A 24573-nucleotide genomic window follows, 5' to 3' on the forward strand; every position below is an offset into this window, starting at 1 on the left:
AGGAAATTATTTTCAGCTTATAAAATGACTTTCAGCATAAGTACTTGGGAGAAAGTTTTATTTCAAAACAACAAGCAAATATGATTTACAAAAAAAAAAATATATATGACACCGGCTTATTTAAGTTTGGCTCTTTATATTGACTTTTTATTTTATTTTATTTTATTTTACTTTATTTTATTTTATTTTATATATTTTTTATAAAAAAAATTATAACAGGGATACAGCACTTGACAGTCAAATGGGTTTAAAGGCATAGTTCACCAAAAAAAAAAAAGTAAAATATTATTACTATTTCAAAGAACTGTTTTCTATTTTAATATATTTTAAAATGTATTTATTCTTGCAATGGCAATCTTTAGCCTTAAGGGTCACATGATCCTTCAGAAATCATTATAATATGTTGATTTGGTGCTCAATTTCTTTTTTTTTATTATTACCAACATTGAAAACAGTTGTGTTGCTTAATATTTTTTTGTAGAAACTGATTTTTTTCAGAATTCTCTGATGAATAGAAAGTTTACAATAGCAACATTTATTTGAAATAGAATTTTTAACAACGTAAATGTCTTCACTGTCACTTTTGATCAATTTAATATGTCCTTATCAGAACCCTTTGACTTTCATTGTATAGACAAAATATGTTTAATATTTCTTCTTTGGAACAACAACATGATGATTCAATGACAAGACTTTTCATTTTTGAGTGAACTATCCTTTTAATTCTTCTACGAGAACCAAAACAAACAACACAATAAAGATTTAATGGGTGAGAATTCAGACTTTCAACAGCGCCGCACTTGATACCCCAGCGTTATGTTGGGCTACGAGCTTCCTATTCTCCCCTGACCCCCCGCTGTAAACCATTACCCACAGGCAAACTCCAATTAAACCACACTGAAATCTGTCGCTGAGCCTCAAGATGGACAGAGTTCTGTAGCTGCCTCTCTAAATGACAGTCTCTCTCCTCGTGTGAAAGCCTTTCTTCATTAGGAGTACCCCAAGCCTCACCTCTGCGTTTCAGAACATTAACTACCCTCTCACATTACTGTGCAGGACACCCACCGCCATCTGTTCCTACTCAGGCTTCTGCTTGAACTTCTCTATACCTCCACCACTCTATTTATTTAACTCCGAAACTGCGTTTCATTGTGGTCACTCTACAAAAACCCCAAGTCAATTGGATTAGTGAGAATAGGAGATAATCTCTCCCGGCAGAGCTTTCCGAGAGTCGGGGCAAATGACAAAGTGGCCCGTGTTAACGGCCGTGTACAGGAAGCTTCCTCCGAGGGGGCGAGGGAGGGTCTTGAAGGGTAGTTGGAGACCGGGACGAGGCTGAAAAGGGGGGCTTCTTCCTGCTACATTACAGTTAGCCTGCGCCTTGTCCGAATCAATCTTGGCACATCTGCCTGATGCCGACCGTAAACAGGATTAGAGAAGGACTTATCTGCTTGATGCTAATTGTGCTGCAGTTTTTGCACATGCCCACCCTTTTAATAGAGAGACTCCAAACGCTGCTGTACAACTGTCCTTTTCAGGCAGCACTTATCAGCATGTGCACTAGTCAGGTTGGTCTGGGCTCTGAGTTTTTTATTTTTTTATTTTATTTTTTTAAGTCTTTGGCAATAGGACCTTATTAGTCCCTCCAATTAAGAGCAGGAAAATTGAGTTTAAATGAGCGGCCTGCTAATTAGAAGCAATGAGATGTAGATTGAGATAATACACCTGGTAGAGAACAAGTCTGACTGGTGTTTCCTGCTGATCTGCTCAAAAAACAGGCCACACAATTGGAACTTTACTTTTTGCTAATACTGTGCTCTCTCTATTTTTGGGAGCCCATAAATTTTTGCTTACATAAACTTTTTTTTATATATCTCTATTGTATTTTAGCCACATTACAGCTCCACACTTGCTAATCTATTTTTAAGGAAATAATGATGCAACTTTAACAACTACATTAAAATTGGCAGTAAAATTAATCTCTTGACGTGGCTATGCTGATGCAATTAGAAAGCTAATGCAAGTATTAGAAAGCTGACGTAAGCTGAAAATATGCTTGCTCTTAAATGATTGTTCCAGTTTCTTTTTGCAAAGGAAGTGCCATAAGGTTGTGCAATAAGTCACTGAGTGTTTATTCCATTATTATTTAATAAAAATGTGATCATATTCCGATTATGTATGTATCAAGTGAAGGTGATTACTCAACCGCCATGATCCAAATAAGACTATATATAAAAATACTGAATAAGACAACTGGCATATGCCATTATTAATTACTATTATTATTATTCCGAATATCCATTTTACTGGAATATACAAAAAAATAATATACATATACAATAATAAATAATATACAGATAGATAGATAGATAGATAGATAGATAGATAGATAGATAGATAGATAGATAGATAGATAGATAGATAGATAGATAGATACACACACACACACATACATACATACACATTTTAATTTTTTTACAGCTTGACATATACAGTAAATGAAAGGGAAAGGGGAAAGGGAAGTGGTGTGTGGCCAAGTATGGTGACCCATACTCGGAATTTGTGCTCTGCATTTAACCCACCCAAGTGTACACACAGCAGTGAACATACACCTGGAGCAGTGGGCACTATATAAAAAGATTCTTATATTCTTCAAAATTTCAGGGGAAAAAATGACAGAATATTTGTTTTGAACACCATGAGGGTGAGTAAATGTTGACTGAAATTTCATTTTTGGATAAACTACCCCTTTGTATGCCACAGGTAATCATGTGATCATGTTCATATTCACAGTATATAATCTGAAAGATTCCATATTGCAGTAATCAAAAAGGCAAAACACACCTTTAAGATGCATAGACTGAATGTCAATTTCTTGTAAAAGCCGTCACGCTTCTTTTGTGTGATCTAAAAGGGATTTGAGAGTAATCCATACGAAACCCAAAGTTGGGGATAGAGAAGGGGGTTGAAGAAGATTTTGGAAGCTGGTGCCTCTGCTGCAGGGCACACAAGTTCACAAATAAGAAGGGCCATATGTTCAGGGTCATTGGTCTAAAGGGGCTGCAAAGGGCCAAATCAATATGACACGTCTGGTAACACACGAGGTCATATAACACAGAGCCCTCCTAAAGACTGACTATGGATCTGTCATCTCCAGAGATCTCATCTCTCTCATTGACAATTACATGCGTGTCTGTGTGTAGACACCACCCACAGCCATCGATGACACACACACACACACACACACACACACACCTGCTGTCATCACACTCACCGGCTGCCGATTCATGTTTTCTGGATTACTATGAAAACAGGCTGGATGAAATGAAACTCAGTAGAGTAGGACGAGTTGTTACATGTGTTCATTTTTTTCAAAAAATGTATAGACTAAAGTTTTGGAATTGTGCCTCAAACATCTTTGAGATTTATCATCATTAATGTAGAAATTAAATTGATAACTTAATTGCAAAATCCAGTGCAATAGTCATAACCAGAGTTGGGTAGATTACTTACTAATTGTAATCCGTTACTGATTCCAGAATACATGACAAAAATCGTAGTCAGTAACATAATCCGTTACATTACACATTTTGGTAATTTAATCAGATTACTTTTAGATTACTTTTGATTTAACTCGTTTATCACATTGATTTAAATTGCATTATCTTGTACCATAATGATGTAAAAAAAAATGCAAAGAGTAAGAAAACTTTCATTGTAATTTACAACATGAAGTGCATTAAAAATTATATTACGTCAAAGTTTCCCAAACTAGGGTTCGTAAAGGAACTGCAGGGGGGTTGTGAGTTTAATGAAAAGCTGACAACTAATTAAATAAAAAAATTAGAATTCAAATGAAATCATTTTAAAACAAACTCCCTTTCGAGGAAAGTCTCTTCACTTGGCGGTGTCACGGTGCACACAGCAAGGATGAACGAGGAACAAGGAGACGAGGATAAACTCAAAATAACAGTCTTTAATAAATCCAAACAAGGCAAGAAACGCACAGAAACACCGGGGCGTAACGAGTAGACCAGACAAACACTAACTCAACAAACAGGAACTTAAATGCACAGGTTAATTACAGACAATAAAACACAGCTGAAAATAATAAACTAATAATCACATTAAACGAGGACAGGAAACAAACCAAATAAGGACACAAGAGGCGGGAACACAAGACATACACGACAGAGGACTGACAGGCGGCCATATTTGCAACGCCTCCAGGCAGCTCGTACAAAACCCATCTTAATGAATGGGGGAATCCTGAAATCTCAAAAACTGCTCACTGAACTCACAGTTAAATTACATATGTCAAATCAGCAACAAAAATCAGAAATTAATTGCCCCATGAATGTTGTTTCTCATGCTCAAATAGCGTTTAAAAATCTTATTTTTCAGGCTAGACCAGCCAATGCGCATGCGGAGTCATAACATACTTAAGACTGCGCATGTGCATTGGCTGGTCTCATCAGGTTTCTATGGGAAATTTGGCTCTTTCTTTTAGAAGGTGGGACTATTCCTCCATTTTGCGCCTTGCTGTTTCTCCCATTCATAAGTATAGGAGTGAACCGTCTTGATGGCGGATTGTAATCCAGAAAGGATTATATGAAACACATGTGAATTAAATTAAATTATATTCCAGTTTTAAACGTGCTTTTGATTACAGATAGCCTGGGATTACACAAGATTTGTTTAATAATTAAATTTGCTTTTTGGGTTAAAATAAATTATTAACATTCGAATGGTATGACAATTAGAGATTTGACTGTACAGAAATTGAAATATACACGCAAATACACACTATACTCAGTCACGCAATGCTGATGTTGTTAACATGAATAATTTGAGAATAAAGTATAACAATACTAATAATAATTTGCACGATGTGATGTGATAACCGATCGTTACACTTGATCACCATTGGTAGCGTGATTTATTGTAATGCTTTTTTCCTCAGTTGGTCAGAACAAATGTGGCAGACTTGTTACTTGTTCAGATGACAATATACAGTGAGAATTCTGATTTGGGTCATATATTCCAAGACGTAGGCTAGAATCTGTGATTACTAAATACAGTATCCACACCGGTGCGGTGACTGACAGCTACACATTCACCTCAAAACATAAGATTCATCCGCGCTAGAGCCGTGCCAGATTACAACCCAGTAATAAAGATAATTCCACAAGTAACTGCAATTCCAGGTTTTTAAACAGAGATGGCGACAAAGAGGCAAAATCTACGGACTGCAACTTTAATTTTTGTAATCAAGATTGCATGTAATCAGTTACCCATCTCTGGTCATAACATATATTGTATGACTCAGCGCATTTTTAAGTTATAGAGTAATATAGAATTTTTTTTTTTTTTTTTTTTTACCAGATAATGCATGGTGGTTGTTTACTGGTCCAAGTATCTATGATGTCTTCAACAAGCCACATGATTAAAGATTATTCATGCCCAATACACCTTACTTTGTGTTAGTGATCTAAACAAATCCCTAACTTATGATAAATATTATTAGTGATGCCCGTCTTGGCAAAAATTAACCTAAATCTCAAAATTGCATGGACAAGTGCACTGTGCATCATGCATGCAAAACAAAAAGAATTATAAATTATCTTTTTCTCTTAAGAATTACTGGTTGTCATAAAAGCTTTGCATGGTAGGAAACTGTTAATTAGTTTGAAAATACCAATTCTGTTGAACCTCGCAAAGCGGATATCCAGAGAGCAGAAAACAAAGCAGGGAACAACGTGTCTGTGGCCCCCAGCGTGGCAAGTGTCATATTCTGGTGCACATGAGGCTGATTTCAGATGACAAGATGGGAACAGCCCTTCATTTGAGGCACAGTAAGACACGGGGAGATTAAATAAAACTGTGCACTCTTCTAGAAAACTTTATTGCTTCCAGATGGATACAAGCTTCCTCTCAGCAGCGCTCCAGCAAAGGCAAGACACAGGGGGCCTGACGTCATGTCATCATGGAACTAATGTATGGACAAAAAGAATCAATTCTACACTGGCAGTGATCTGAGCTGCTAGACTTTATTACAATGAGATTGCAATATACATGTGATCTTATGTACTGTATATGCATTGATTTTAATAGCGGTGCTTGAAGAATCACTTTTAGTATTGCTCATACTTAACATTATGAAAAACCTAAGTATTATATCTTATCTCATACTGTTTGTGAGCCAGACATAAATGATACCTGTGATATCTGAGAAGTGTTGTGTTACTTTTTAAGTGATTAGACTAACAATGTTTGCCTGTTTGACAATAAAATGGCCAAAAAATATCACTTTGAATGATGGACCCATGCCATATCTAGAGACTTTTGCCAGTGGACAAGAAGATTATGACACAAATTATCTTAATTTTTTCTTGTTTCTCAGTACAAATCATTAAAAACAAGTTAAGCAACACTGCATAAAATATTAAGACTTAGTTGTTTTTTCCCACTTGTCCATAAAATATTCCACTTGTTTTTTCCTCTTGTTTTTAACTTAAAAACAATTTGTTTACACATTGTAAAATAAATAAAAAAATCTGCCAGTGCAATAACATAAAAAATACACTTGTATTAAAGATACAACAAAACAAGTCTTAATATATAATGATGCTTGCGTTTTAAGTAAATTAAAATAACTTTTCATAGATTTTTAGATATTTTAACCAGGAAAATTTGACTTTAAGAGCATGATTTTGCAGTGTGAAGACTTTAAGGCAGGCTATTCAAATTGGACCAGCAAGTAACCTCATAGAAACCTCTAGAAACTGCATAGCAAAGCCCTGGTAACCACCTACAACATCCTAGTATCATGCTAGTAAAATTTGCACAAGTAAGCACCACTCTTTCTTGAAGAAAATGTAAAGATTTATAGTTACTTCTCCATATAGAAAATTTCCTTGAATGTCTTTTAAATCTCATCTGTTCACCTGAATTCACAGGGTGCAGTTTGGCAGAGGGTCTCTTTGTCTCATCTTCTCTCTACTCATTGTTGATGCGTGCAGCGCTCTCACAGATGAAACTAATACTGTGGTTTGAAAAGGGTCCAACTGCGGAAAGCCTGTGCCAGGTCAGCAAGCCACTCTTTGCCCCCATGTTGTGTGGGGCCATGTGGTTCCCAGCATGGCGTCCGAGAGCATATTTTCCACCTGTGCCTGTGGAAGCCTGTGTGCCCAGACCCACACACCAAAACCCAATATTTACATTGTTATATTGCCGTTTTCAAGCCCCCAGGATGCAAACAAAGGAGACAGCCTGTTTGTTCCCTGTGTGCAATTAGACTGTGACACTGTATATCCCTATTGTAATACAGAGGGGTCACACACTTGAACTTTGACTGTGTTCGGTACACAAGCCAGCTGATTGGCGTGAGTGGGACAATCTGCTTGATATATAGCTTTTTAAAGAATCTATAAAACGCAAACACTGCTTTGCATGTGCAGTGCAGCTTTTTACTGTATATTTGTCTAGGATATCAGAGACTGAATAAGATAAATTTAAGATGCGATCAGAACATTGAAACATGAGGAAACAAGACGTCGTAAATCAGATTCCTAGCTCCAACTAGTCTGAAGCAAGCAAACTAACCAGCAAGGCTCTTTCACAGAATAGCTTACAACCTTGAGACAAAAGAACACTTATTGATAATTCCAATTCAGGAAGGAGACTGTCAAATTTGTTGCAAGTAATCAAGACTGATGGTCACATGTAAACCTGTGATAGAAAATCACGAGCTACAGACTCTCTTGGGCAGGTCTTCCACCATACAAGACAAAGACTTGAATTCCATAGGAGACCTTTTAACCTCTCTCTGGTCGTCACAGAACATGCCTCTTATTATCCATAGAACTACACACTAGTGACAATCTGTTCATATGTACTAAAAATCATCTTAAAAGGACCTATGAGCTATTTCTCTGCATAGAAATAACCTATATTATGTTTGTAGCCCACACATTAGATTATCATGTTTTAATCAAATATTATGTATTTTTTTAATCACTATTGAATAGCTGAAGGATTCAGATGTGTGTTTGGTATGTATGAGTGTGAAAAATCATGCTTTAAATGTTTCTTACAATCAATTCTTTGTCAAATGCATCATAGTCTTGTTATAGAAATCATGCCCAAAAGTATACTTTGCAAGAGCCTGTAAAATTTGGACCATGTGACTGATAACATGCTGATTTATGATGGAAGGAACACCCCTAGCTAAGATAATAGCTATCTAATTGGTCAAGACACCAGAGGGGATGTGTCCAGAAGCCAAGTTTAAAAACTCAAGACACCATCAAACTCTCTCTTCTTCTTAAAAATGCTCTTCTTCTTAAAAATGCTCTCTTGGTCCTCTCCTTTCTCCTCCTATTCCCTTTTGCCACAGCGTTTTGACGCTGCTCTTTGAGCGTGCTCTGGCCCACGTGCCAGCTGCTACCACGATGAGAAGAAAACCAACCTAGTCTCGTTACATCCTTTTATTATTTTACTGTAATTTATTTAATTTTCCTTTGTGAGTTTTGTGTACTCAGTTAAGTTTTGCCGCCACGCCTCGTCTCCGAGTTCAACTGGAGTCTGTGACCGCCTCAAAACCTCAACCAGCCACAACTCCATTGGCTTCCCAAGACGTCACTTCACGACTACTGAACTCTCAACCAATCAGACACTTCGGGAAACCCCCTTTCTGCAACGACGACGTCACAAAGGAAACCCCTTAACACAGGCAAAGCAAGCAAGTGACACCTCCAGGTTCTAACTGAATCAGGTGCACTTAATATAAATTTTAGCCTCATTGAGAAACTCAAAGCGAGGGTTAAATAAGTGATTGATGGTTGTTCAGGTCTATGCAATAGCACATATTGCTATAAACTTGGGATATCACATTTCCATTCTCTTAAACTCATCCTTTCCTCACTTTCTCTCTTTCTGCAACATGTGGATGTGTGAACGCTTGTGTTCATGTGTTAGATTAGTTTATGTCTTAGGTTTATATAAATAAAATCTTATTTATATTGAAAAGAAAAGTATCTTGTGTTTTGTGCTCACAAGTTAATGTCTTAATTGGATTTTAATTGGATTTTAATATCCAGTGCAGAGTTTGTTATACGGCTCGTTCAGTGAATCACTGTAACAGTGATTCTGTTCAAATCCCTATAAAATCATAAATGATTCCCTTTGAGCTAAATTAAACTATTTCTTTAAATTACATATTAATATTGCGTTTTTTTTTTATTACGTTACATTTGGTTTTGGTCTGAGCATGCAGATTTCCATCATTGCACACCGCCCCTTGTGTTTTTTTTTTTATTAAATTAAATATGTTTTGGCAATAAAAGTGTAATACACTACAATTTACTGTTTACATTTTATTGATTTATCCGTCAAGGTCAGCACAACGCAAAAAAAACAAAAAAAAAGTGAATCAGAATCCAATTTCTCCACTTTACTGTTTAAATACATTTTACTGATTTATCCGTCAAGGTCAGTGCAATGCAAAAAAAAAAAAGTGAATCAGAATCCAATTTGTGGTTCTGGACAAATCTGGAACTTTTGATGTTTTTGTTTTGATTTCTGTTTTGTTTTGTTGTTTAATATTGGTTAATTAAATTAAATATATGTTTTGCTAATTTATGCATTCAGCTACCAATAAGAGTGTAATGCTCTCTGTTTTATTATTAAAATACATTTCACAGATTTTTCTGTCAAAGTGAAAAAATAAATGCAATAAAGTCTCATTATCATCAAAATTTCTTTTGATGTTTTGCTTTTGGTAGATTTTGTTTAGCCACATTTTGTTTTGTTTTGTTTTTTGTTTTGTTTTGTCAGCAAGGTCAAGTGTTGTTTGAAATTCTTCAAAATATATTTTTTTGTGTTTTCCAAACGAATGAAAGTCATACAAATTTGGAACGACTTGTGTTTATAACAATTTGACATGGTGGAAACACTGCAGGCTTACTGCGAGATGCATTTCATGCAATGCAAAACTGCTCTTATGCTCATTCTTATGCTGTCATGCACTTTTGGAAGCATGTACGTCTATCTCGTTGGGTCTGTACCCAGAGGCTCCTACTCCGAGTCTCAGGTGTTAGTAGAAGAGCTGAGCATGCCTCAGCATAATGGCTCATTATTGATGCTAATGATGTTCTGCTCATTATTTTTAAACAGGCTCTAGAAATAAACAATTATCGTCACCTACTTTTCATTATGCTCCTGGCCAAAATAATTTGCGGATATGAAAGAGGAAATAAAAGTGATCTGTAAGACTGGATAGCTTAAACGTGTAACATAACTTCATTAATGTGGCTAAATTGCTAAATTAACATTACTTATCAGCATATCTGAAGTTGCAAAACATGTTTTTTGTTGGTTGATTGAGGTTTATTGAAGAGTATACCGTTGTAGAACTGACGTTGACTCTGCCCAGCATTTTTCCATGCGGAGGTTAGAGAATGTGTCTGGACTAAAAAATGTCCCCCTTCTGTCCCTCGGTACTGTGAAATGGGATCAGATAACCTCAGCGGTGCAATTAGCCTCAGAAATCTGAGGCTGAGCCAGTCAGTCAAGTTCCAGAGAGCTACACTGGGGCAGATGCTCCATGCTGACCGCAATGGTCAACCAAAGTCCTCAGAGTTCTGGGAAAAACAGGTCATTTTCAAAGATCTAGTACCTCAGTTTGTGTATGGTAAACCATATAGCATTTGCTTGCATGACATGCTCGTTCAGCTCAGCGCTCATATAAATGGCTAAGTGATCAATGAAACAAAAGCTGAGAATTTAAGTCAATATGTTAGGATCTAATCTGAAACAAAATCATTTTAAAACGCATATAGAAGTAGAATGGCATTGAGCATCTCTCATCTAATGTATTACTCCCTCTTAGAGATAATCGAGCATGCATACAGGATACACTCTATAAAGTAATTAGATTCTTTCATCGTAGAAAGGAAAATCCCTGCAGTGGTCATATCTGATAATGGATTTAAAAATAGCAGTTTAATCCACACCATGTTCTTTTTTTATTATTATTGCACAGAGGTTGTTCTTCATAGTTCAGAAGACCTAATTGAGTTCTAAGCTTGACTTTCATCAGATGTTTCTCCTAAAATTGCTTAGCTGAGATATAGTTTGAGTTATAGTTTTGTTTTATGGCAATTTTAATATTAAATAATGTCTGATTAATCTCAGATTTTACATGCCGACTCGAATTTGAGACTTCTGAAACTGTCACATATGAGGAGATAAGGGTGTTTTGTCAGTACAAATTCTGAGAAACAAAATACTTCCATATAATCTCATTGTTATCAGGAGAAATAATTGAGATACTGAAGCAATCTCGTGTGATTTTTTTTTTTTTTTTTTTTTCCTATAGGTTCATCTCCTGAAATTAGCCATCATTTAAGCATTCAGTGGAAACATTTTAGTGGTGAAAAACGACTCAGTGTTTATATAACATGCATCATTTACTTAAACTGTTGCCATCTGTATCCAGTTTTATGATTAAAAAAATAAATAAAAGCACACATTTGCAATCTCTGACCCAAGAGCTTTGTTTTTATACGTGTACAGAGCCAGAGGTAAAATCAGCGCACACATGGCGTGAACCCACCAGAGTCATCTAAATGAACTGCGTGGACTGGAGGCGTGAACTACTCTGGCACCCAGATCAAATCACGGTGTTTGTACATTCAGCAGACAAACTGAAGTAAAGCCAAGGCCGATGCTAAGCAAATTCAGGGTTCAAAAAGTCAAACCCAGATCCCTTTGGCAAACAATCCCAGTCTCCCGCGCGCTTCTGTGGTTGTGGCTGAATATGAGGCCAATTCACCCGGCTCTACTTTCATTTCTAAAAGTTGAGCTAACTGGCATGTTGTTTACTCTGGATCGGCTGTAGGTGATGCCATGAGAGAATTCTTCAGTGGTATTTTTAAATCATACAGTAGAAATACTGCTGACCTCTAAAAAAAGAAACTCTATATATTATTTACGGTTTGTCCTGTTGTCAGCTCTGTGGCTAGTGGCATCTTAAAGGGATAGTTCACCCAAAAATTAAACTTCTGTCATCATTTACTCATATCATTCCAAACCCATCTGATTTTCTTCTGACAAAAGACAAAAAAGTGTCACAAAAGAACAAACCTCATCATATTTTGAGTAAAAGTTACAATGGAGGGCAAGAGTGTAAGTGACTAAAAACTACATTTCAGTTTTTCATCAAACAAAGCTATCATATGGCTTCAAAATACTAATTTATATATATATTTATGTATATATGTGTATATATATATATATATATATATATATATATATATATATACACTTCTGATCAAATAATGATTTTTTATTTAAATGTCTTTCCAAGAAGTCTCTTATGCTCACCAAGGCTGCGTTTATTTTACAAATAGTAGTAATGTGAAATAAATATTAGTACAATTTAAAATAACTTTTTCTATTAGAATATTTATTTTACTTTATTAAAATATATAATAAAATAGAGAATATTTATTTTAAAATGTGATAAATCTTCACAATATTATTTAATAAGTATACAATACTATATATTTTTTTATATAAAATAAACAATTATCCAATGCAATTTTCATAGGAGCCGGATAAAAATACTTATTTTACCCACAATAAAAAATGAGTGGTTCTTTGTGGTAGTTGAGGTGCTATATAGCTCCGCTAAGTGGTTCTTTGGCTCGTAATCATAAGGGAACCAATTTAAGTGCTATATAGCACCTACTGTATAAAGAACCTGTAATGGTTTAAGATTTAAGATTTCAGTTGCAAAAACCTCTAAGAAGATTCTTTTTTAAACAAGTATTTTTATCAGGCTCCCATGAAAATAACATTGGATAATTTTTGGAAATAAGGCATCCAACGATTAATAACCTTTTCTTCGCCATTAAAGTGAAATTACTAAACCTAAACAAAGAAGCCATGATAAAAATGCTAATTTAAAAGAAAAAATCTAAGAAAAATCTCAGACGGACTTTTTGCATCAAACTGTTTAAATGTTAAGAAGTGACATGTTAAATGTTTTTGTTTTGTAGGTCTAAAGCATGTGACATTGCAAATAAAATGCATAATCAGAAATGAACAACAGGAGATGTAAACAGAGGTATCACATCATCACTGAAATCCAACACAGTGTTGTCATAGAAACAAGAACTGAAATGCCACATTGCAATCATGTAATTTGATATCAGTTGTGTCTGTAGTGAGGGATCAGGGGCAATATTCTGATCTGTTATCCCTCGGCATAAAAAAAGCACATGAGTGTCAAATAGAGAACCCCAGCATATCGGGATCTCGCTGTCATTTTTTGGCATTTTCGAGAGAACATTTGGTAAAGGCCATAGGGGGTTTTAGATGAATGCTTTCTGTGTAATGAGAGCTCTGGCTTAATAACATTAGCTTGGATCACAGATGAAAAGTACTGTCTATAAAGCTTACGCTGACTGAAAGTCTCTCTTGCACTCGGCAGCGTTCACGCTTTGAAGTGCCTGCACAAAACAACAGCCAAAGACAGGAAGTACATGCCTCAGCTTCAAACTGCTGGGCGTGTTTCAAAATTGTTTCATTTTCCCCATTCGTTTTTGTTCCCTGATCAATCAAACAGCGTAAATCAAGAATCCACTCTTTAAGCGCAATTTTGGAGGGATTTTTAATGAATGCCTCAAAGACGACAGCAAAGGTGGTCTTATATTCATATTTATGCACGTTTATATTTGATGTTGCTGCATTTTCCATATAAAAGCCCCCTCTGACATGTTTGCATATATTTCTAGTTACTAAAAATGTGGGTGGATTCCTTAAATCAAACCCAAAGTGAAAATCTACACGGCTTAGGGTTTCACTAATATTGAATTAAATCAAATCCTCCTAAAGTCATATGGTTATCTACTTAGTGTACTGATGCAGATGGTAGTTTTGAGTATCATTTACTTGGACATTTGCTAACTGTCCACAAGACTGACAGATGCCCTACTTTAGGTGGTCACAACAGTCAGCCGGAGTCCATTACCAACACAGCTGTTACACATGAGTTTCTGGCAGGACTAACATTACCCCCTTTATTTGGATTGTTACATTGTTGTAGCCCTCTTTTGTTTGTGTAATTATTACAGTAGGGTACAATGCAGCTAATGGCTACCCACAGTTTGCTTACTTCTGATTCTAATGTTTACAACGATCAACATATTTTATTGAATATTGTTGGAGCAGCACACTTTTTTGTGAAAATAAATGACAAAGTGTATTTTTATTAAAAAACATTTAAAAGGGATCTTTTTGGACTTTTTAATGTTGCATCAAGGGGGCTTTTTTAATTCACACGGATCCAGGAAAACGACTAAAAATGCTGGATTATGCATGCCAGGCCAGTAGTCGGCGATGTCTTTTTCTAAAGAAACATTACGCCCCTATACTGAATGCATAATATGCATATGCATGATGTCACCATTTTCAACAATTCACGTTTTCATAGTTTACTCTGAATTGATAATGGTATCGTTTTCAAAAACGTGCACTTTGAAACCCGTTTTTAAAAGTTTGCATTTTCAGGCCCACAAAACGCCCTTGTCATGTAAATGAACAGCCAACACGCATAGAAAGTTTTCTGTTTTTTCTTGTAAACGACCCCGCAAACAGCAGAGCCTAGCAACACCAAGATCATAAATTCAAATCCCAAGGAATGCATAATATATCAAATATATACCTTTGTTGTAATGTAAGTCATTTTAGATTAAAGTGTCTGCCGAATGCATAAAGTGTAAATGTTTAAATTTGAAGCAATGGCATTGTGGATGATGTCCCTTTGTTTTGCTAACTTCATAGAGACAGGTGTTTAGGAAAGCTATGCTGTGGTAGAAGGATATATATATTTCTGAAAATGCAACTTTTTGATGTGTGAGTCTAGAGTTTGTGTGTTAATTGTAGGCCTATGTGTGCATCATGTGTCAGCCCTTATGAAAATGAACCATGGTAAAAGTGTAGTAACCATGTTTTTTGTGGTGTATTGACTACCCTTTGTATAACAACAGTTGTACTACAAATTGTTAAACTAAGGTTAATGTAGCAAAACCATGTTAATTTGTGGTTAGCATGGTTTAACTATAGTAACCATGTTTTTTGTTTATTTATTTATGTTTATTTGTAGTAAAACCATGGTTAATTTTCGTAAAGGAGTCCTATATACATAACCAAAGTATGTGAGAGAAAGAGACCCAATGATTCAATAAATTACAAAAAAAACATTAATTCTTATTAAGTCTCTGTCTTAATGAATCTTTTCTATTCTTTGTATTCCAACAAGACAGAAACATATAGGCCTATGTAAGCAAAATAAGAAAGAGTGAATAAAAATGAAATGATTCATTCTAACATTTCGACATATAAAACCAAGTTTATAGGCTAGCCTAGCATTCAGTCATTGCTAATGTTAAGTCCATGTGCTAATAAATCTTATCAAGCAATGCTGAGACTGCATGTGCAGCCGTGTCTGTAAACACCATAAATGAATAAATGGTTTGTTTATATGACTTCGAGCGCCAGACACACAGGAAGTAAACAGGAGTAGCATGCGATCACCATGGAAACGGCGGGCGCTGCTCACCTGTAGGGGTCTCGGGCTGAATGGGTGTCCATGTTACCCGCGTCTCCGTGAGAACCACGTCGTGGCTCTTCTTCCCGATTTGGAAGATTCCTCTCACAATCGGTTCGTCCGGTCTGTATTTCTTTTCTGTTCGGCATTTATCGGCGTCATCCGTGCATAACTGAGGGGCCGAGACGGAGCGTTTCTCGTTTTGCTGTTTTCGCTTTTTCTTTTTTGCCTTGACTCGCTTTCTCGTCCCGCGAGGAGACACCGGTTGCGTCTCGCGCAACTCTTCCTGACTCTCCGACCACGCGTTGAGGACATTTATCGATTTGCACGGGCATTCATACATAACGTCCATGCTTGCGGGGCAAGCTCGCCTTTGTGTATTAATTTACCAGCTCTCGGTCGCTAGGCTCTTGAGGAAGCTCCTCGTCTCCATGCACCTCTAGAGCGCGCGCGCCCGCTGGGCATTCTTAGCCGAGCACGCGCGCTGCCATCACTCGCATTTAGTCTATTATTACTATTTCAAATAATCATTTAATTTGTGTGGTAACGTGAAAAACTATGACAAGCCATTTTAACATGTATTCCTTTTAAACTATCCATTTGATGTTACTAGGAGACGAAATTTTCATGTTTAATGAAAGGTTAAAGTGCTAGAGCTAGTGAAATTGAAAAAAAGATTGAAAAACCAACTTTTTGTAAAAAAAAAAAAAAAAAAAAGGTAGGCTTATGCTTGTAAAGAAATGAATAGGCCTAGCTGATATGTGAACATTTCCCTATAGAATTTATTTGCAAAAAAAGTCACTATTGCGTTCATTTTAATGCAATTACTATTGATTTTTAAAGTAGGCCTACTATAAATAGACACTAGTTAGTTAAATAATAAACAACGGCTTAAAATAGAAAAGGAGGACACTGTGACAGTATTTCTGTGGATTTTATTTTTCGTTTATGTTAATAAATATATAGGTTGCCTCAGACTTGGACGACTGAATGTGTTTTCTTATTCTAATGACTGCATGCCTGGTTTATCTGGTGTGCTAAACTATTAGCCCTAGTACGAGGTGAACAGGTGTAAAAAAAGTCTTCCTCACACAGCACCTTGGACAGTTCCTAAATGTGACCAAAGCTTCTGAGACTAAGCACTTCACTCCCGGATGTTCCCCTTTTTATATGCCAAATTATTTTTTAAATGTTTTGCCAACAATCTCAATAAAGTCGTATAAATTAAACACATTTCTAAAGGACAATGTTAGTCGTGATTTCTCCCATAGCCTCCAAAAATCTTGCTCTCAGCGAACAGGTGCCTATTTTACAGGATTTTACAAGGTTTTTATTTTGTTTTATGCATATATAATATATCAATATCTGCGTTTCTATATATATATATATATATATATAATGTATGCTTTTTGTCAATTTATCTTCATACGCTTCTAAAATATGCGGGAGCATTTCAATAACTCTCTTTTACAGCATTATCTTCTTATTTTCATTGTAATCTATATTTTGCGTGTGACAACTTTAACTTAATTTAATAATGAACAAAGGCTTTTCTGCACTTCAATAAAACACAAATATCCGGTTCATTTTAAGAAGATTTGTTTGCAGGCGTGGCATGAACAGTTGTGGATTATAAACGAATCGAGGACGAATTGATGTGAGTTTTTCCCTCTAGAGGTATTTGGTGATATAGTGTATTTAGAAATTCCAAATATTTTTTAGAGATGAAAACCTTTTACAAATGTATCGATATATGCGCAACAGCGATTTTGGCGTTAAGCAATTCACCGACATTTCGTGATCCTGCATGTCATGTTATTTTGAGGAGATTTTTTCCCCCCTGTGTGGTTTTAAATAAACCTGGATAATTTCAGACTTTAGGAGGTGAATTTATATCGTGGCTCTGCGTCGGGCTCCTCTGAGCTGATTTAATGTTTATTTTAGCTGTAGGCAATGCGTTCAGAAACACTCTTATTGCGCACTAAATCGATACAGCAGCTTAAGGTTAGTTAAAGCCTACTAACAATGAAAGTCCTTTAGGACAGAATAAAAAATGTGTTTAATAATATTCAAGGGTATAAATTCACGTGACCTTGAGATTTAATGTTAATAGCTTCAAAATTTAGCCAACAGTTTCAAACATCTACGCTATTCATCACACGAAACCTTTGATACTGTAGCCTAGATTTTGAGACTAACATGAATCATTTTTGTTCATCTATATCTGTGTTTCTATCTGAATAATCAGATTAGAGCAAGTATGTGTTTTAAAGAAAATAAAAATCATTATTTATGAAGGTAAAACCTATTCTGAAGGGCTGGGGGTGCATTACATAAATGACTGTAATAATGTTCAGTTCAAAACCATTTGTTTTATTTCTTAAACCTCCATCATGAACTGATACACACATACAACAGTCTCAAAACTAGAATCACTTTGAAATCAACCTCTTTTTTTTGGTTGCATCTTCATTGTTTGTTCCTTCTTCGCAACCAATTAAAATTTCCGGTCGAAAATACCCGAATAGTTAGAGCAGACTAATTCAGTCCATTATTTATTTTCCATCTTAGAAAGACAGGCCTCTCGATCAGCTTTTACACAGGGTGAATTTAAAAGGTGATAGTCAAGCTTTTATGTACAACACTGAGACTCTAACACCGAATTTTCCCCCCCACCCCCCAGCACTCAAGCAATTCGCAATTCCACAAATGATCACTGATTGAACGTAACATTAAACGGGATTCAGAGGATGGGAGTTGTGCAACTCTGCATGATTTTACAGTAATTCATTGCTAAGGCAACATTACAGATTTTTAAGCACTTGCCTGCTGGTTATTACTAGATTGAGTACTGTATAAACAAGAGATAAATCAGTTTTATAAAACATTAACATGAGGGGTTGCATGGAATGATGCAGGGATCTGACTTTATAAAAATTAACAATTCTATACAAAATCACAACAAAATAATTCAATATGGGATAGATAAGTAGTAAAATGTAATAGGTTGAAAAATATATCAATCTCTATTCATTTCTATAATTGGCCCAGTATTGGATTAAAAATTGCATAGATTCCAAATTATTGCTTGTGATTTTGTAGCATGGATAATTAACACATTCTGAAGAAGGTCACGCCTGTTCCCACCTGTGTGTGACCGCAACGTAGAAGCGCTATAGAATACAATACATAAGGTGAACGAGAATAAACGAATTCTCTCTTCTCCTAAAGGCAGTAACAACAATAAATACGTACATAAGATTAAGCATAAAATGTTGTTGCTCTTTTTGCATCAGCCATAACAGAATACCGTGACGAGCAGTCTCACAAATGTCCGTTAGAATCACGAGTCGTGAAATATCGCGTTCAGCTGGGCGTTCATGACCCGCTCGTGATGCGAGTGCCCTTCGTACGACATAATGTTCTCCATGGGTACATCACAGCGCTGCGTGGAGCCCGCGTAAAGAGACGCGTGTCCCTGCGCGCCGGCCAAGCCCGCCGCCTGATAGTGCATGGTAAAGGCGTAGTTCTTCTCGAATTCCGACGAATGCTCGTGTTTGAAGGAAAAGTTCCCATTGACGCTCAAAGGCGGGCTAAGGGGTCCGTCAAACGAGGGACTGGTGCAGTCTGTGAGCGCGGTTTCAAAGAACGGCTCCAGTGCGCTCCCGTACGCGTGCGGCTTGACGTGAAAGATGTGAGAGCTGTCCATTGTACCGTACGGAGGGCTGGGAAGACCGGGCGTCTGGTAGGAGTAGGGAAGAGCGGAAAAGGAAGCACTTGCTGTTTGCATATGAGGGGGCATCTCCTGGCTCTGCTCGGGGAGAAAAGTTCTGGGGTTCAGTTGCAGGCATCCTGCGACCAAATTGGTCGTGGGCTGGGACAAGCCCTTGCACAGAGCCTGCACGAAAGACATCAGATCCGGGCTCTTGCCCGACCTCAGGGTCTCCGAAAGCGCCCAAATGTAGTTCTTGGCCAGTCGGAGCGTTTCGATCTTGGAGAGCTTCTGCGTTTTGGAGTAGCACGGCACAACTTTGCGCAGGCTCTCGAGCGCGTCGTTGAGGCCGTGCATGCGGTTCCTCTCCCGGGCGTTCGCCTTCATGCGCCTCATTTTGAACCTCTGCACACGCGCCTTGGTCATCTTCTTCTTCTTGGGTCCCCGTCTTTTCGGCTTGGTGTCATCGCCGTCTTCTTCCTCCTCCTCTTCCTCCTCGTCATCCTCATCTTCGAGTCGGTTGAGTCCCACTTCGTCGTCCTCCATATCCTTATGCATGGGCACGCTGGTGTTCTCCTCGTCTCGCTCGTCTTGGGAGCTGCTGTGACACTTGTCGGTCCAGTTCGTGCTGCTTTGAGACTCCAGCATCATGCTTTCCTCGGTGTAAGACTTCGTCATGTTGGAACTCTGCAAAGCGATAAATAAAGCCTTTAAACGTCCATTCAATTACACTGTCTGTGTTATCTTTCTAATGAGAGCCATGCAACCCTTAAAAATGAAATGCGCTACGCAGCACGTCCAAAATGCAACAACACATGACCTGTGGATGAATCATAGCTGCTTACTTTATGCAGCTTTATTATGTAACATCATCAGTGTTTCCTAATCAGATAGAGCCCTTGTTGTTCGTTTTTAAATAAAGCATATAGGAATTTGATAAGGAATATCGTTTTATGTATTTTTATTCTATAGGTATTCAGAAACAAAATATAATTTCTGCTTAAATTTGGAATTAATTATTTAATTGAATTTTCATAACTGGTATTGCCTTCCTGCTTAACTGAACAGCAAGATTTAACTAGTTTTGATATTTTATTCCTAAAAGCAAGTATTGTAGCAACAGTAGGCTATAGTTTAGACATCAAGATTGTAAAGAAATATTTATTAGTCCCTTTACGGGACAATTCTTCGTGTATGATTACATTTAAAAAATGTTTCATTATGTTAACAGAAACATTTTTTTTTTACTTTGAAATGCGCAATGTCATTGCAAGTTAGCACTTCTTCACTATATCTAATGTAACAATTAATTTACGTTTTCAGTTTTTATGGGTTGATTTGTGGGTTTTACGAGCTATATGCTTCATTGGATCAGCTAAGCACAATCTAGCTATGCCGATCAAAATGAAACGTCTGTTCAGTTGAGTTTACCACAACGTTATCATCATAAGAATGATCTGAATTATGTGAAAATACAGACACAAATGTGAAATGCAGACATAATTATTAAAAAGAGAGAAACATGACATGCCTACCTAGGATTTGTTGAATGTCTTGTTATGATAGTTTCATGCCCCTCGTTGTGGTGTGGGAAGTCCTGCGGAGTGAAGCCTAATGTGGCTGCGCCGATGGGATGCTCTGGTTATATAGCGCTGCTGCTGATGCTGGAAGATGCGAGTGGATGTCTGTCTGTGGCTGCCTCTACAGTCCCACCCTGCGCCCTTGATTGGCATCTGGCCCCGCCCCTTCCCCCGGCACGCGCCATATGGCCGGCTAAGTCAGGAAAACTGCCTCAAGCGTCACGTGATCTCGTCCATTTGTATTCGCCAGAGCTCCGTATTCCGTCCCTTTGTGGCCGAAAGAAAGTGGCCATCTGTCGCCAGTTAGAGACTCCGCGGACCTGTTTGTACCCGCAGGATGGATTAACCCTTTCAAGCGTGGGACACATTCAATCACGACCGGCTCTTTCTTTAGCTTGGCTACATCCCGTTGTCTTAATGCGGGCAATTCCTTATGCGTGTCCATAAATTAGCTCATAATCACTCAGTAGGTTTTGTCACTAATTAAATAGATCCTGACTTAAAGAATATAAATACGCCTAAATTATATAATATTTAAATTAAATTATAATTATTAGTAGGATATTGTTATATTTTCATTACTATTCCTACTTATTATTATTTGACTTGACTAATTAATAAAAATAAATAGCCTAAATAAAACAATCGAATTTTATGCTGAATAACAGCCGATATGATTTTTGAGAATTTTGTGGTTTGTTGGGGTGGATTTGTCGCCAATCTTTTACAAATATCTCGTGATATTGATTGTAAACAGTGATTGCAAAGTCTGGCTCGAGACCCCTCTTTCCAGCGCTGGACGGTGGGCACGCGAGTCACACGCGTCCTGACAAAAAGCCTGTTTCACGGCTCACTAACCTGATCCAACGTCCGAAATCTGCTGTTTTCTATTCAATTTAATAGCATTGCCCCTCGAACCCCCCTAAAAAAGATAGACCAACGTGATGACCGTTGAACATAAATGAGGGGATAACTATAGGCAATGGCATTTAAACACATGTGGAGCGTTTCTGCCTCGAGGAAATTAGACTATTTCTTCCCTGGAATTATTTAGACACCTGACAAGTAACATTGTAAAAGCGGTTGCATGATCTAATCATGTCTCAATTAATCGTGTATGTAGTTGTTAGTTTTGAGAGCATTGTCTTTAAAATATTGACCTACGTGCGATTTATTTTTGTGTTAGAATCAGTATAAAATCAGACCACCGAACATATTCGGAAATTATTATAATTTAGGCTTGCTCGGCTTCGAATTTTTCAACTTCATAAGAACATTTTTTTTTTTTTGCAGGTTTTACATTTGTTTCGTTGAGGCAATGCAATTATTTTTGTTCTCTCCAAATCTTGAGTTGAGCATTTCGTCTCTATCCTCCCATGCTGTTTGTTCATGCGTGGAAAATATTTCATTTCCATTGTTTGCTTATCTGTGCTTATCTCTCCTGACATCTGTTAATGGCCAACCGCAGACATTTGATAACCAGGTAACCGTGAAGTGTCCACGAACACTCATGGGCGTTGCGTGCTGCTAATCTTTCTCATAAAAATCGACAAGTTTGTGCCGGCCAAAGGTCCGAAAGGAAGCCGTCTGTATATCTCGCTGTTGCCATGCAAACCAAGAGATGTGAGGAGAGTGATTTCAGCACCACTGACAGCAACTCAGTGGATTTCATGCTTTTTTGCATTCCTCGTTTCTTCAGCATCCCACACATTGACACTCTTTATTTGATCTGCTATTACAAATTACAGGCATTAAAATATACAGACTCTGTATTGCATTGCTTTCCACAGACTGATATTTTCTCTGTCTTCATACTGAGGTGCATAGCTAAATAAAAGGCTAAAGTTAAGATTACTGCTTAAACGGATAGGCCAGTATAAAATAATGTATTTGTGGTTATATTTATATACAGCCTATTTTAGGCATTATTCAAGTTTTAAGTACTGATACAAAAGTAACAGAAGTAGGTCGCTTCCTGTAAGCTTCCGCTCTCGACACACAATACGAGGTCAAGCCAATGATATTTATTAATTATTTGACCTTTAACGCGCTCTGCTTAAACCAACAGGCCTCTCCTCCGACTGTGGATCAGTGGATCCAAACCAAATCTCTCTCTGCTTGAATGGCTCTCCCGACTGAATAAATCTCTTATTTCATTGCGAGTTGCTCTAATTACTTATGCAAAAATGCATATTTGTATTAATTAGTTTGTCCGCTGATTAGTTCTGTGGTATTCTGGCGCAATAAATCATGCAGAGGCACTCGTTTTGGCTGGTGACCCATCTGTGCAGCTCTGTGGATTCAGTGTTTGTCTAGTTCAAGGGCTCGTTTGGGTTGCAGGTAAGGCCACCTGCTGCATATGGGGCCAGTGCGGCCTCTCGAGGCCCCCTTCTGCTCGCTTCAACAGCATTTCAATTCACACACAAGAAAACAAACGGCTAACACGGGTAAAATCATTTCCTTTAACAAGTTGTTAATGTTATATAGCCTAATAAAAACATCAGTAGGCCTAGCCTATATCATGTATGATAACATATAAGCTAAATATAGGCTATGAAATAATGATCTGTGTGGCATTCTAATGTAATAATGCTTATTAATGTTGTATTAAAGTGAATAGCTATATAAAACATTTGTATTAATGTTTAACAAAAACAAATGTTTCTGCACCAGAGTTCTACGAATTAGAAATCATTTTGATTCTATTTAGCAAGCATTTATAAGGAAATTAATTCCCAGTGCATTAAAGTCGCCTATGTAAAAAGAAATAAACAGCTCCGTTGGCTTTCACCTTATTATATTTAAATATAGGCCCTACTGTAAATATAGGATATTATTTAAAATGCTTACAAGTCAATGCATTTTACGTTTAATATGCTGGTTTATTCACTTAAACCCTTATTTCACTCAGTGTATGAGATGGGAAGAGTCTAATCATGGCCACGAGCGCCATCTTCTGATTAAATAAAGAAACTACACAGAAAAAAGGCAAGTGACATTGAAGTCATTGTGAAAAATGTAAATAGACTGAAATAGTATTTTCTTGTAAAACGTAATCAAATTATTTTATTTATTTTTATTTTTATTTACAAGTTCGAAAAATCATTTCCTACAGCGTATTCTCTTTTTCAAAATGTCTGAACATTAAATCAGAATAGAATATTTGAAAGTGAAAGTGAAGTGACATTCAGCCAAGTATAGTGTCCCATACTCGGAATTTGTGCTCTGCATTTAACCCATCCAACGTGCACACACACAGCAGTGAACACACACACACCGTGAACACACACCCGGAGCAGTGGGCAGCCATTTATGCTGCGGCACCCGGGGAGCAGTTGGGGGTTCGGTGCCTTGCTCAAGGGCACCTCAGTCGTGGTATTGAGGGTGGAGAGAGCGCTGGACATTCACTCCCCCCACCTACAATCCCTGCCGGACCTGAGACTCGAACCCACAACCTTTGGATTACGAGTCCGACTCTCTAACCATTAGGCCACGACTTCCCCATTATTGATACAATAATTAATGAAATATATATATATATATATACAGCAATGTCTCCAAGATTCTTCAAGAAACCTACAAGGCCCTTGTGTAAAAATGCTGTAAAATGACGATGCTGTCAAAAATAATGTCATAAATAGATTTTCTATATCAATTAACTTCTA

The 24573-nt window shown here is 37.1% G+C and overlaps 2 protein-coding genes across 2 annotated transcripts in view; both read right to left on the reverse strand.

The window, feature by feature from the left end:
- The window catches only part of LOC306876952 (ceramide kinase-like protein), a 63790-nt gene extending 47711 nt beyond the window's left edge, over positions 1-16079 (reverse strand). Inside the window, exon 1 of the mRNA XM_079428422.1 lies at positions 15629-16079. Coding sequence (XP_079284548.1) covers positions 15629-15968 — 340 coding nt within the window. The 5' untranslated portion in view covers positions 15969-16079. The remainder of the gene's footprint in view (positions 1-15628) is intronic.
- Positions 16080-17970: 1891 nt separating this feature from the next.
- LOC306876896 (neurogenic differentiation factor 1-like) lies at positions 17971-21015 on the reverse strand. The gene is made up of 2 exons (XM_079428345.1): positions 20864-21015; positions 17971-20015 (listed from the first exon to the last, which is right to left on the reverse strand). Exon 2 carries the CDS (start codon positions 20004-20006, stop codon positions 18960-18962), a length of 1047 nt encoding a protein of 348 aa, XP_079284471.1. The 5' UTR covers positions 20007-20015; positions 20864-21015; the 3' UTR covers positions 17971-18959.
- Between the last annotated feature and the right edge of the window lie 3558 nt (positions 21016-24573).

The sequence above is a fragment of the Barbus barbus genome, assembly GCF_936440315.1.
Source record: "Barbus barbus genome assembly, chromosome: 11".
Taxonomy (NCBI): Eukaryota; Metazoa; Chordata; class Actinopteri; order Cypriniformes; family Cyprinidae; genus Barbus; species Barbus barbus.

What these genes read in the sequence shown, in the direction of transcription:
- LOC306876896 (XM_079428345.1), bottom strand. Translation starts at nt 20,006, where the DNA reads ATGACGAAGTCTTACACCGAGGAAAGCATGATGCTGGAGTCTCAAAGC.